Source organism: Acanthochromis polyacanthus, chromosome 4 (genome assembly GCF_021347895.1).
Source record: "Acanthochromis polyacanthus isolate Apoly-LR-REF ecotype Palm Island chromosome 4, KAUST_Apoly_ChrSc, whole genome shotgun sequence".
Taxonomy (NCBI): Eukaryota; Metazoa; Chordata; class Actinopteri; family Pomacentridae; genus Acanthochromis; species Acanthochromis polyacanthus.
Genome location: NC_067116.1, coordinates 42,143,546 through 42,158,548, shown reverse-complemented (window position 1 = coordinate 42,158,548; position 15,003 = coordinate 42,143,546). Strand labels below are relative to the sequence as shown.

The following is a 15,003-nucleotide window of genomic DNA, read 5'->3' as shown; positions in this document are numbered from 1 at the left end:
CAGACCTTTTCCTTGAAAAACATTTGCTCCTTTTTTGTCATCTCTGTTCAAGTATTTGTAGGTTTTTGATATTTGTCGAGGAAACCATAATTTCATTAATCAAGTAAGTATTTTTCAGGTTTAATATACCCCATCACTAATCAAGTCTTGCTTTCAAGATTTTGCTTAGGAAAGAGTTCTGAAATATTCTTTAAAAATGCATCGAAAAGCGAGCATTGTCACACCAACTCAAATGAATTGTCTCAGTTAGAATTCCACAATTGAATTAAATGTATCCAAAACAAGTAACAAAAATGTGGTGTTTTATGTTAGATGTACTTAAATCATTTGATTTGATGTCTTGTTTAACCCAAACATAAAATGTAAAACATGATTTTGTCATTAGACTTGCTATTCTTTCTTCTTCTTCTTCACTCCGTGATCCTGCTAGAAATCAACAGTGGTTGAGTTGCAGCAGAAAAAGTTGAAGAAACGTGAACAAGAAACGCTCAATGCTAAAAGAGCAATCAACGTAACTTTTGCCCAAATATGAGGTTTAAAGGGACAAAGTGTAATTTCACGTAGATGGAATCCGCAGTGGGAAGATACGTGTGATTAATTCAAAACAGGACTTTAATTCACTTGCAGCTCAAATACACTTTTTAGTACCAAGATGCAGAATTCTCCCTTTTTAAGTGTTAAAATACAATGTAATGTTGAAGGTGCCAGTAAACAGCGTACAAGTTTTGAATGAAAAATGTCCCTTTCATGATTAGTGCCATTATCGGTTTGACCATCCAGTCATTTCATGTGGCTGTTGATGCTGGCAGAACAGTTCCATCGATTTCATTTTATTCATTTAAGTTCTGCAACAGCCCATGAGGGTTGATTTAAATTAGTTTGCATTAATTTGGGTGGTTTAATGTGTGTGCATTTTGTGTGTAAAATCGCAAAACAAATAGTCGATACAGTTGTCACGTTGATTCAGTTTTGGCGTCAAAAAGTGCAAGGAAGGCTCTTTTTTTTTCTGTGGTTTGGAATCTTTCTGAGATATTAAATAATGATGAAAAAGTCTGCAGTCTATTTGGTCCTGGCAGGAAGCAGCTCTACAAGACTCCAAAGCTCCTGCAGCGACAAAACCAGGACACTGTGAGGAAGTCGGTGCTGCTCGGTTTGTTTAGGCTGCCTTCCGTGCTTCCTTGAAAGACATTTTAAATCAGTTGGAACACGTTTTTTCACTGCGTGTTTGCTTTCCCTTTTCACTCTGCATTTTAAAATGACAAAAGACAAAGCCTATTTAAAATGAAGTCGGCGGCGCAGACATCTCCGGCAGCAATGCATTCAGTCCGCAGCCAAAACCTTGATGTGTGAGCTCAGCCTCCGAGCCCAGTTTTATATTATGTAGGTTTTATTTCGCACACATACAATGGTTTTGACAGTCAATAAGTACTCCAGTAGCACTTGAGGAAAGCTAGAAAGAAGCGGAGTAAAACGCAAAGAGAGGACACAAGAGAGAAAGCAGCATTCAGATAGAAAAATCTGAGAAGAGACACAGAAGAGAAGATGATAGAGGGCACAGATAAAAGAAGAGGCAGAAGCTGGGTTGGAAGAGGGAGGAAAAAAAAACCCCGAGATAGACGAAATAAAGGGCACTGAAAAAGAGGAAGAGCCACAGTTAGCGTGGAGCGAGTCCCGCAGAGGCATTTTAGAGAGACATTTTAGAGATGTCAGGGAGATTGTATGTGTAATGATGAGGGGATAGGAGTGAAGCGCTTGATGGGGAACTGTGCTCTGCATGCCTAATGACTGTTAGGAGGGCCCCTCTCTCCTCATCGCGCCACGAATTAGGCTCTAACACAATTACTGCTGCTTTGCATATCTCAGACGGATTGGATGATTACCAACCAAATGTGATAATAGACCTGCATGTGAGAAAGATAGGAAATGTGCACGACGTGAAAGAGAGCAGTGTGTGTGTGTGTGCGCACGTTAGCATCGATGATTGTTACTTTGCGAGTAATTACCTATGCGTCCATGAGTTTTCAGAAAGAGCATTAAGTACAAGCAACTTAATTAATGAGGCGAATAAAGCGATTCTGATATGTCTGATATATGTTTATTTGTGTGTGTGTGTGTGATGTAAGATATATTTGCCCCAGTTTTGGAAGGTCGTAGCAGATGTTTTCCATATTGATGGGAGCGTGGTTTGAATCACTGAATGAAAATTTACATTTAATGAGGTTTTCAAGGATAAGTCTGATTATATTCTTTATTTTTTAATTGTCAATAAAACCCATTAAAGGACCAAAACAAGCAATTAGGGATGCTAATGAATAATTGTTCATAGGTTAATTGCCTCTGATAATTTAGCCAAATAAAAATATGTGAACAGAAAATCCATTGTAGATTAGCTGCAGTACCTGTTTGCACCACCAGGGCTTTACTGCTAAATACTGTAGCAACAAGAGGAGGCGGTCACTTGGATAGCATTGTGGGCATTCAGATTGTAAAGTGCAACCATGACAAAGTCTCTTGTTACACTTAATGCCTCCTGGCCAGAGCTGGTGTGTTAATTAGCTGAAGTTCACTCTGATTCTATTAGTTCATTCTAAAATAAGAAGACAACCAACTACTACACCTAATGTACAATAAATCTTTGTCTTTCTGTCTTTTGTCTTTTATCTTGTACCTTATCGACTAATATATATCTTTTTTGTGTTAAATAATTATTATGCATACGTGCACAATTGTTGTTTTTTTTTTAGATATTCCAATAATAAAGTTTTTTTATCGCATATTCATCACACTAATTTGTGTCTGAAAAGCTTAATGGAAATTTGGCCACATTTCAATAAAACTGTAGTTTCACAATAATTAATGGACGCTTGCTTGAGGCATTTTGTGACTATTTTGAAAAAATGTTAATGTGCCTAATCGACGATAGAAACACCTTTTTGAAAAGGTTTAAACCAACAAGTCCTCCAATTGCACCGGAATACGACCCATGAGAGCGTATTTACGTTAGCGCCCCTACGGGGAAAAGGAACGCATTACGGGATTTAATTCGCAAAATGGCTTTTCCCTCGCGAAACAGCTTTTTCCTCACTTTCCCAACATGGGTTTAGGGTTATGGTTATGGTTATGGTTAGGGATACTGTTAGATAAAAGTTTGTTCATGGTGACGTTTCACCTGCAACACCGGAGTGTCGATATTTATTCAACCGCTAGAGGTCGCATAACTTCAAAACGTAACACCTATGTGGTCGTTTTTTGTTTGAGGACAGGCTCGTTTAAACAGTTAACTCACATGACTGATCAGCTGTTTCTCCTTCTTTCATTGTTTTCATCCCTGTGAAGTACGAAACATGGAAGAAAACACATTCATATGAAATATGTATGCGTCCATTAGACCTCTTTCTTGTAGATGACCACGCTTCTCCTTTTTTATTGAGGTGTTCGTAGTTGTTGGCAAACAGCTGGTTTTACTTTCCACTTTTACTCTGTTTAGCAAAGCCACCTCGCCTTTACTGCTACTGTCTGATGATACTATACAGCCTCATTTTTAATTTTTTTAAAATCTAAAGCAATTAATGGAAACAAATCTAATTTTCCCGTTTTGACTTTTGACAAAAAAGTTACCGTCAAATTCAGTTATATGGAAACAAAGTTGTAAACCTCTAAACAAGCTCAAGTTGTGTTGCTTTGCAGAGAATTACATGTTGTTAACGTGGTATGCAGTAGATCCTGTAACCAACGGGCCGTTTTTACAGCACACATTTTAACTAGTAGGAAAAACACAGGTGCTTCTAATAATGATTCCTTTGTTCTTTCTAATCACGTGTCCCAGACAGTCATGATGGTGAGACGGTGAACCAGCATGAACAATAGCAGGAAGCTGAAACTAAAGCAGCTAAATGGAATTCAGGCATCATTTCTTGTTGTTTATCTACACTTGTGCTTTTCCTTCTGTGATATATCAAAGCGTCAAGTGTAGAAAAAGGTGTGGGGTTGGGATTGAAAACCCGACCAGCTAAACCGTGCAGCATGTCTAACAGGAGAGCTGCCGTTTAGTCACAGCTTCTGCACAGCCACACAGTCCTGAAGAGGTCTGATCGTGCACCTTAAGTGAAAACACCTGTGTACGTGGATAGATGACGCCATCGGACAGAAATCTTCTTCACATTCATTCCTGTGGGGAGCAGGGTGAGACACATTAGCTTGTTTTTAGCCTAGCTTAGCTAGACTGTATTCCCGTTATAAGGGATATACGGGAATACGGTCTAGCCCTCCTCCATTGACACATTTTGACAGATTTTCAAGCTCCGAGCAGATCAGACCGAACCAATCAGAGCACCAGAGGCGGGAGTTAACGATGCGACCGCAACAGAGCGAGGTTTCTCTCGTGCGCTTTCCTCTGTTTTGCTCGGGCTGAATTTGTCCTTAAAACCTCAACAAGAAGCAGCTCTTAAAGCTTTTCTTTTTAAAAAGGATGTATTTTTATTTCCGGCAGACTGTACGATAGAATGCGTAATGCTGCCCTCCACTGTTGAAAGGGAGAGCTTAGATTTTCCTCAGGACCCCTGTACGGCGAAGGAAGCTGTTAAAACTACAAAACATCATGGCGGAAAGGCAATTGTTAGGTCGCTTAGTGATCGCGTCACACATGTTACGCTGATTGGCTCTCTCCAATTCAAGCTGTGATCGGTAGTCCCGCCTCTGGGCTAGATTTGGTTCAATGGAGCAGTTCCAGACTGACTTTATGTGTATTTGTAATACACAATATAAAGTCTGTCTGGTCCCCAGGCAAGCTTGTTTTAGCTTTGACTATGAAATATCAAAACTCCCCAGTGTCCAGTTTGAGAGACGTTCAGAAAATATAGTTTGTTGGCAGCAGAGAAGAAGAGACTCTTTTTAGATGTAGTGTGATTGAGAGCAATGGCAGATAGCAAAATATAACAAAACACAAAGAGAAATGTACGTATTTTTGCTCTGCTGTTGTTGAGTTGACTAGTCATCCTCACTCCCACACCACTTTATATCACACCATGGGAGTATTTTTTGCTGGTTAGACTTGAATTGAAAAAACAACACGTTAGTGAGATGACATTACTTCATTATGACGAACGCTGCGTTTTATTTTGAGTCACTCGTACGTGAACAGTCCTGCTGCTTTAAATACTCACAAGGCCGCTCAATGTGTAAATGTGTAATCATCCACAAATAGTTCCCAACAGATGATATTTACTCTTGTTTGTGTAACATTTGCTAAAAAAAAAATGTTTTCATCCTTTTTAAGAAACTACCTCAGAATAACTTCAGATTTCACCACAGCTTATGAGCAGTTGTCTCTGCCTTAACAGAATCTGCATTGAGATTGTCGATGATATTTGTATTTAAATCTAAAATATACGTATTTTGTTACCAGTGTTTTCTCTGAGGTTGTCCGATATCCCTCCCATAAACTGAGCACAGACTAAACTCCTCACTTGCCGAGCATCTTATCGATAGACATTACAATTTACAGAAGTTCCCTAAACGCCTCACATAGCAGTTAAGGTTACACACCAGCCAGGTCACTGTGGTTCACTTAGACAGGTGTGTGACCAAAAATTGGTTGGAAAATACTGAAATATGGTGTTCTAATGTCAGATTTGCCCAAGTGGAAATTGCGTGGCTTGTGTTTCTTGTTTGGTTTTTGCTTTTTGTTTCTCTGCTGCAGCGACATTGCAGAGACCACAGAGTAACTACAGAGAGAGAGAAAGGCGGCTGCATAAGAACCAAAGTAGTGCGTTTAGTTTATTGATAATCGGTTGATGAAAAATACCGACACCAAACTTAGGAAAGATGCAGAATATCACCCAGATGCTCTTCAACAGCATGCACGACCTTTTCTTCAATCTGAGAGATGTGAAGCTGCAGGTCGGGTTAATAAGGTGCATGGGGCTACATTTGACCGCCTACAGTATACTGTGTGGACGGATGCATTTGAGTGCTTGTGGAGAGTGATATAAGGCTTAATAGTGTACAGTTAGACCGCAAAATGTGAGCTCCAGCCCTCGTGTAAGTGCTATCGTATATCTGTGACCACTTTTTAAAGGTTAATACTGTCACGCTCTGATGCAGACATTGCAGAGTGAATACTGAGAAACTAACACAGTGATTTCATGGTATTTGTTGATTGTGATAAAATGCTAGAATAATACCAACCTTTAAATAAATTACTCTACTTCCACAGGCTGAGATAGTGAAGAGATTGAACGGGATCTGCGCACAAGTCCTCCCCTACCTGTCTCAGGAGGTGAGCGCACACACACACACACACACACGCTGACACAAAGACGTCACTAACCCGGTGACCTCCAGCACTATTCCTTACATCCTGGAATGAGATCACGCTCATTCCTGCCTCATTACCTCTCCACCTCGGCGACCCCTCGCTCAGCATCACTCCTCCATCACCCGCTCCCTTCTTCCCACTTTCACTTCCACCCTGCCCCCCATCTCCATTCTCTCCTTCGCCATGTTCTTTTTTTTTCTCCCCTCCTTCACCTCCTCCTCCATCGCCGGCTCCTCGTCCATCCCACTTCCTTCCCTCATTATGTGTGTGTGTGTGTGTGTGTGCGCGTGTGTGTTTGCGTGTCGGTGTAATAAATGGTTGTGTGATTCAGATAAGCCATGCTCTTATCTGCCCACCAGGGGGTTGACCTCCACCCATTACAGCGCACCAGCCGACCATCCATTCACCGCTGTCACACGGGCGTGTGTGTGTGTGTGTGTGTGTGTGTGTGTGTGTGTGTGTGTGTGTGTGTGTGTGTGTGTGTGTGTGTGTGTGTGTGTGTGTGTGTGTGTGTGTGTGTGTGTGTGTGTGTGTGTGTGTGTGTGTGTGTGTGTGTGTCTGGATGAATGGCCAGAGGGGGAGGTGCATCACCCAGAGATGGTTGTCGGATCTCTGTTGGGACTATTGATATTGATCTAACCTCTCCCCCACTCCTCCCAAACTCTCCTCCCCTCATTTCTGTCTCGCTTTTATTGTCTCTCTCACTTTCGTCCTCTCGTCCCCCCCCTTTCTCCTCACCCTACGTCTCCAGCACCAGCAGCAGGTCCTGGCAGCCATAGAGAGGGCCAAGCAGGTCACCCCCCCAGAGATGAACTCCATCATAAGGGTACGATGTTCCAGCCCCCAGCCCTGCCCAGGGGGCCTAATGATGGTCAGAAAAGTGCAATTATTGATCTGTGTGATCGATGCCATTGTTTTGTTTAATGATATTTATTTATCGGCTTATTGTTTGTGAAGTGAAACAGAAAATGCGTTTCGCTGCTTTTGTGCACTTAGTAGCTTGTATCAATGGAAGACCCCTCCCTATAAAAAAAACCCAAACCACGGGCTCCCTCCCTCTGTCTGTTTTAATAAACAGCGGAATATGAAAAAAATGAAGATTTACAATCAGTAGCTAATGAAAAATTTTAAAATGGCCCGTCCTCAACATAAATCATTTTAGTAAACACACATTAGTGACCGGGGTAAATTAAATGGCAGCGTTGCAAAACAGACATTTATAATCGTTGTCAGTGATGTTTTGTTTGTTCAATTTAATTACAAGGAAATTTTTAAAGCACTTTTTCCAGAGATATATTATTATAGTTCAATAAAGGGGCACTTGTGAAGGCCAGACTTAGAAAATAAATCATCTAAATTGATGCAGCAGAGGTTGGAATATCATGACTTTTTGTCTCTGCTGTTGGCTCCAAAATACTGCTTCAGCTTGATGCCATTGTTGGTATATACCCACTTATCAAACGCCTAGGCTTAATTTTCTTTAAAATTTAAGGTTAAGCCACAGTTCAGACAATCCTGATGCCATTACAGCATCATCATTGGTATTTCCTCTGCTGCAAACCCATTTTTCCCAGACTGAGTCGGACTCAAGATGCCTAATCTGTTTTTTATGTGTAAGCTGCCTCTTGAAATGCCCTTTTTTTTAAATTATGTGGTACAATTAAAATTATTATAATTTAATTCAACTTAGAAACATACAGTTAGTTCCCCTGCTGCCTTATAAATGGGAGTTAACTTCACTTTAGTTGATTAATTAGTTCAAAGTCATCTTGCAAGTTAAGAAAGTGTAAAAGTAGCTGAAGTAAATGAACTGAACTCGAAAAAAGTAGTTCAATAAACCCAAGATATTAAGTTGGATCAACCAGTCACATACAGAATACAGTGTTGCAGACAAACTTGCTTTTGTTTCACATTTTCTACATTTTAAGTGTAGTGAGTATCTTCTTCATTTAACAGTGAAATGGTCAGATATTGAAGGAAAAGCAGATTTTTCTAAATTAGAACCAGTACAATCTGTCCGGCTTCTCACAGTTACAGTAAAATAAATTTTAACTCTGCAGGTGTTAGGATAGAATCAGTTCTAGTGTTCATCATGGTTAGAATCCTTTTGATTCTCACAAAAATAAATATCCTTAACATAAGTTAACCAAGACTCTCATCAGGTTTATCATGTCTGTTTCCTCAAATTATAAAAAGAGGAGTTTATGGCAGGTTTTTACGCTTTAACAATATGTTAGTTTCATTTTTTTTATGAACTCAGTTCATTGAGTTGAATGAACTCTCAGTTGTTCATTCATTCATTTATTCATTCAAGTCAGAACAGCACAAGTCACAAGAACTCATGTTAAGTTCTACAGTGATCTGAAAATAAAAATTAGACATATTAAGTGCAATTGTCTAGAAATCAACAGAAATTATATTGTTTGTATATAATGAACTAGAAAAATGATTTGATTTCAAAAAATTCCTACATGATTTTTTTTGCACTGAATCGACTGATACTCTCCACTGTCTTGTATATTGGAGCAATTATGGATCAATAGAGCTAGCTAAAACACTGAATCAATAGAAATCAGGCATTAGCCCGCTAACCACAATACTTTACGTCTGGGGCTTTAATGTTACCCAGCAGTGTTGTGTTAGCTAGCTTAGCTACTCCATTATTTTACCAGAGGTTTAGTATTAGCTAGCTTAGCTACTCCATCATTTTACCAGAGGTTTAGTATTAGCTAGCTTAGCTACTCCATCATTTTACCAGAGGTTTAGTATTAGCTAGCTTAGCTACTCCATCATTTTACCAGAGGTTTAGTATTAGCTAGCTTAGCTACTCCATCATTTTACCAGAGGTTTAGTATTACCTAGCTTAGCTACTCCATCATTTTACCAGAGGTTTAGTATTAGCTAGCTTAGCTACTCCATCATTTTACCAGAGGTTTAGTATTACCTAGCTTAGCTACTCCATCATTTTACCAGAGGTTTAGTATTAGCTAGCTTAGCTGCTCCATCATTTTACCAGAGGTTTAGTATTAGCTAGCTTAGCTACTCCATCATTTTACCAGAGGTTTAGTATTAGCTAGCTTAGCTACTCCATCATTTTACCAGAGGTTTAGTATTAGCTGGCTTAGCTGCTCCATCATTTTACCAGAGGTTTAGTATTAGCTGGCTTAGCTGCTCCATTAACTTACTGTAGGCCTAATGTTAGCTAGCTGAGCCTCTCCATCACTGTGATGCATGGTTCACGGAGGGGCTTTGCTTTTGTCTTTGTGTCTGCTGCTGTAGATGTAAAGGATGCTGGTCTGTATAAGCATTTAGGGCTGTTTTTTCTCACACTTTTGTCCATTTACTGAGCCCTGTTAATATTTTCTTTAATAGGTGCTCATATCATGTATAATTCTGGTCCTGAACATGAAGTGGAGCTGTTGACTTTGTAGGTGTAATGGGAGAAATATGCTGTTTAGTGTTGTCGTAAGAATCAACCCACTGATGCGTCATTGTGTTGAGCGTGTACAACAGGGAGTGATGAAGATGTTCAGGCTTGACAATGACAATTCATCTTTCTATGTAATGAAACCCATGTGTATCCTGTGGTATTTTTATATATTTCTATGCTGTTTTTTGACCACATCTGTCCTGTACTATACAGTTTTTCCATTTTTCTCTGTGCTCTCCTCTCCTGCACTTGTTTTCTTGCAGTTATATATATTGAAAACTGCATCTATTATAAATAAGTTATGTGTGCCGCAGCCTCTCCATCTCCTACTAAGCATGTATTTTAGCAATGATATGCACGTTCCATCTATCCTATTGTACCTAAACTATTAGCGCCGTGCCTCAGAGGTTATCTATTAAACATAAGTTGTGATTTATAACGGGTCTGAGCGTCGCAGCCTTTGCATTTCCTTCAGTCTTTTGCAGTGATTTGTGTGCTGCGTGTGTCGTACTGTGTCTAAGTTGTGTCTGGTTGTGTTCCATGCAGCAGCAGCTCCAGGCTCACCAGCTGTCTCAGCTCCAGGGCCTGGCCCTGCCGATGACCCCCCTGCCGCTGGGCCTGAGCCAGCCAACCCTCCCCGCCGTCACCACCTCCTCCGGCCTCTTCTCCCTCTCCTCCCTGCTGGCCTCCCAAGCCCAGCTGGCCAAGGAGGAGAAAGCGTCACGTGACGGCGTCGACAGCCACCGCGAGGAGGACGGAGACAAGTCCGACTAGATGGTGTCCCCCCCGTTCAGCTCTGCTTTTATCCAGAGACCTGAATCACCAGATCCGAGCCCCCTTCGGCCTCCAGCCTCTTCCCTGGTCTCCCTCTCTCTGACCTTACTTAACATGGGCTTCAATCCCATCACCACAGCTTCAGACCACAAACCAGTCCCATTACTGGGAGAGCTTTGACACCTGCCACCAGACCTCCTCATATTCACCACACTTTCTATATCTGCCTTTTCTTTTTATCACCATGAGACTGTCTCCCTCTTATGTAGCTTGTGGCTTTTCTTCAAATGCTGTCTCTCTTTTTTGTATGTGATGAAGCTACATTTGCCAGTGTTTTTTTTGTTTTTAATCAGGACTACTTTCTATTTCTGTTCCTTCCTGCCTTCCCGTTGCCGTCTCTCACTTCTTATTCCTGTTTTTTCCCCTTCATTCCTGCCTCACTCTCCCCTCCAACCTCCTGCCTCTGTTCTTTGCAGGTCCTTGTTAGGCAGGACTGATCTGTGAGACTGAACGCACCGCTCTGTAGGCGTGAAAACAGGCAAACTGCTAAACACAGGGATTCTCTGGCAAGCTGTAAACCTCGTCAGACACAGCACAGGATTCCTACAGACTTCATTTTGTTAAGATAAAAGGTCTCGCAGAGATCAGCAGTGTTTGTTGCATTTCAGGTTGCATGCATTCAGTCCAAGCCAGGAGTTGGCTGTGTGTTTAAACAGAGAAATGTCTAAATAGACCCTCTATAAAGACAGAAATGTCCCTCCGAACCAAAAAAAACCCTCTGCTTTAGGAGCGGAATTATCGTGACGAGAAGACGTGTTTGGATTTTGTTATGAACCTAAATTTATGTAGAGAAAGTAAAAGCGCCTTCTCTGATCAAACGTCCTCCTGTCAGCTCAGTTTAAAACAAACGTCGGCGAGCGCTCATCCCCGATTTACGATCCTTGCCTGACCCTGCGTCGGATAAATCCACCCGGTACGTTAACTGAAAGGCATCATTAAACAGAGCTGAGGTAGCGCAACAGAAAAAAAAAAGACGCCGCTGCTGCTGCTGCGCTCCTGCACCCTCCTTCATCTTTAATGTGCACTAATATTAGAGCAGACACTGGGGGTGAGCAGCGTGCATGTTGTGTGTTTGACAGCAGAGGGCAGCGTGAGTCTTTGAAGAATCCTCGGTTCAGTCTCGAACAGAAACAAGGACAGGCCAGAGTACAGGCTGTGTCACAAGGGAAACGGCTTATTTATCCATTTCGAGCGTACAAAACTTAATACACAGACACCGGACTGGTGACATTAATCTCAGCATGCAGTCGGTCCCAGTCTCTGCTGTGAGAAACGTCTGCTTTGGTCTAATTTGGTCTCTTAAATGGTCTCTGAAACAAAAACACGGCCTCTCTGCAAATTTAAATACTGTACATTAAGCTTCACTGTGCACCTATGGGCTTATTAATGCTACAGGAAACAGGTGATTTAACACCTACATACGACACCGAGTGAAGCACAAGTGGATTTCACGGCTGCTAGAGTAAGTAAATAAAACTATTTATCCTGAAAGCTCCTGCACGCTCACACCGGTGTTGTCAGATTAGACCTCTAGTTTTATGGAAGTTGGGATAATGTGCACGAGCAATTTTTCTCACCTGATAGTTTATGTGAGTGAACAAATTCTGAGCGAGCACCTGTGCAGAGCATTGCATCCAAAGTCCCGGTGGTTGCAGTGTCCATTTTATTGCACAGACGTTATCTTACAAGAGCTGAAAACCAGAAAGATTTTTTTTCCTTGCATTCAAATTTGCAAAATTTCTCCTGGTAGCAGCTTGTCAGGTGCACATTTTTGATGGTTTCTTGGACTTGATTGCGTTTTTCAGCTTCCAGGAAGAGTCTGAAACGCATCTTGAATGTTAAATTAAACTATATGATGAGAATGACACAGAGTTGCAAGAAAGCAGACAGAAAAGAGCAGTTTCTCTCCTAAAACTAATCAGGCAGCACAACACTGTGGCTGTGAAGGAGCAGCCAGAATTAAACATCTGCTCTCCAGAAGTTGCAATCTAACAGGTACCACTTCCAGTTTTAGAATGTAGAATCAGTGCAAACTGAACCTCTGATGTTGGACCTCAAAGGCAAATACAAACATATTGTATTATTTGATCAGCTGTAAGTTTGATGGTGTTTTTTTCTGATTGTAGATTTGAAAATTCAGTATCATACACAAAAACGCACACACACACACGTATATTTCTTTCCCTCCTCTGTTTTCTATCTAGAACACACACTTCCATCATTTGGATCAGGCACATTTGCTCACACAACGTTGGATTTATCCGCAAAATTTGGGGCGTTTGAGGGAACCGAACCTTTCTGCTGTTTGTAAGAGAGCACAGGTGTAAACAGTTGTACAGGTGACAAACCAGATGAAATGCGTCGCTAAGCTAACACGCTAACCCGCTTGTGAATTTAGCTAACGGCACTTCATCCTCCATCCATCCATCCATCCATCCATCCATCCATCCATCCACCGTACTCGTCGTAGTGATATGCAGAAGACTAAACAAACACATCGATGCATGTCTGCGGGGAGATCGAGGCGATTTTTTTAAAAAGAATGTTTGATCCAAACTTTCTGGTATCAATGCACTTGTTTTATTTCCTCCTCCCCCCCCCCCCCCCTTCCTTTTTTTTAGATATTAATTGATAGAAGGACGATTCCAAAAGCTGACGTTATAAACATACAAATGAAATTCTATGTATTTGTTCCAGTAGTCGGAGGTGCTCGCCTCTCTATACAGTTATACATAGAAAGCTTTATGTGTATATGGCTGCATCTTCTCTTGTCTGTCCTGGATGATTCTTGTGCTATTGTGTTACAAAAACCGATGTGACACCGGGGGGGGGGGGTAAAACTGCAGTACTTTGACCTTTTTTTCCCCCTTCGACCTCCTTTTTTCCTCTTCCCCTCGCCCCCGACTCCTTTAATCCCGACTTTTTGCCCCCATAGCGTGAAGCATTGTAAGCGTTTTGAGCTTTGTAAAGGTCTTTTTTTAAATACTTATTTTGTGTATAATGTAAAACCTAAAAAGTGTGTACTTTGGCAAAAAAAAATAAGAAAAAAAATGTTTTGTGTCTGAAATCATAGCTTCATTTAAACAAACAAACAAAAAAAGAACCTATAAAAAAGTACGACAAACATTTACTATAAATAATATGAAATGTTCTGCAGTAAGGAAGGACTTCTGGTGCCTTACAAATAAAGTCAATCAAATCATGACAAAATTCTCTGCTCCTTTTTGACTTTTTCTTTCCAGTTTTCACAAAGAAACACACCTGAACTGTTGCTTTAAGTCGCTGCTTTATTTTGAAGGAGTTTATTGTTGTATTTTATTGTCTAAGCAGGAGGCTCAGATTAAAGGCGGTTTTAACTCCTTACTTGGAAAGATTTTTTCCCAAGCTGAGTAAATAATTGTTTTTAATATCCTTTCAGGCTTCTCTTCCAGTTCATCTCGAGGTATGTGCAGATAGTAAACGTGGCCGAGGTACGTGATTCATCACCGTCAACACTTCTCAGCCTGAAGCCACAAATTAACTAGGATGCAAGCATTTTATTTTTTTCTTATAACTTCTCCTTGGACCAGCTCGCTGCTGAACTGTACTCACACTCGGAAAGCGTTAAAGAAATGTTTTCAGGGCGTTTTTAAAGTTATTGCGGAGTTTAGGTTGAAACGGGGACATACAGGTTTGGAAATAATAATTACCTTAAAACACTTTGAACATAATTTTCTGCTTCTTGTTTTGTGCTTTGTGGTGGTGTCATGCTGAGTTTTCTTCTTAAAGTTCCACTGAACGCTCTTTTTCTGATTTTAAACTGCTGCTGTTCCCTCTTTGTTCAAGATTTCTGTTTGTAGTTCTCCTTTTTTGGAAAATTTAGTTTGGACTATCTTTAAACTTCATACACTGTCTGTCCAAAAAAAAAAAAAAAACAGTCACCACTTGGATTTAACTAAGCAAATAGGTAAGAGCATTCTATTAGAGAATTACTGCAGTGATGGATATGTTTCAGCTGCAACAACTTATTTAACCCTAGCTGATGCAGTGAGGAGCTTTTCAGTCCTTAAACAACCGTGTTAGAAGACATAAGGGTCGAATTATTATCAAGCAAAGAAAACAACTAAGGGGGTTTCTGAAACTACTAAAATCAGGTTGAGAACCGTCCAACGCTTTATTAAAACCTGAAGGATAGTGGAGAACCATCATGTTGAGGAACAAACTCTTAGATGATTGAAGGAAATTAACAGCAGAACTCACAGAAAGTACACACACAATGTGAACCAAACTCAAAGGATTGGGACTAAACAGCTGTAGCTCTAAGAAAACCACTGATCAGTGAGGCTAATCAGAAAGAAAGGCTTCAGTTTGCTATGGAGCATAAAGATTGAACTCTGGAGCAATGGAAGAAGGTCATGTGGTCTGATGAGTCCAGATTTACCCT

General features: G+C 40.7%; 1 protein-coding gene across 4 annotated transcripts in view; it reads left to right on the top strand.

Moving 5' to 3' along the window:
• The window catches only part of tle5 (TLE family member 5, transcriptional modulator), a 52,960-nt gene extending 39,170 nt beyond the window's left edge, over nucleotides 1-13,790 (top strand). The window contains exons 5-7 of one of the 4 annotated variants that reach the window (XM_051947084.1): nucleotides 6,215-6,277; nucleotides 7,068-7,187; nucleotides 10,296-13,790. In XM_051947084.1, coding sequence (XP_051803044.1) covers nucleotides 6,215-6,277; nucleotides 7,068-7,187; nucleotides 10,296-10,520 — 408 coding nt within the window. In that variant the 3' untranslated portion in view covers nucleotides 10,521-13,790. Of the gene's footprint in view, nucleotides 1-6,214; nucleotides 6,278-7,067; nucleotides 7,188-10,292 lie in introns of all 4 variants that reach the window. The other 3 variants (XM_022194281.2, XM_022194283.2, XM_022194282.2) reach the window with 3 other exon arrangements.
• The last annotated feature ends 1,213 nt before the right edge of the window (nucleotides 13,791-15,003 follow it).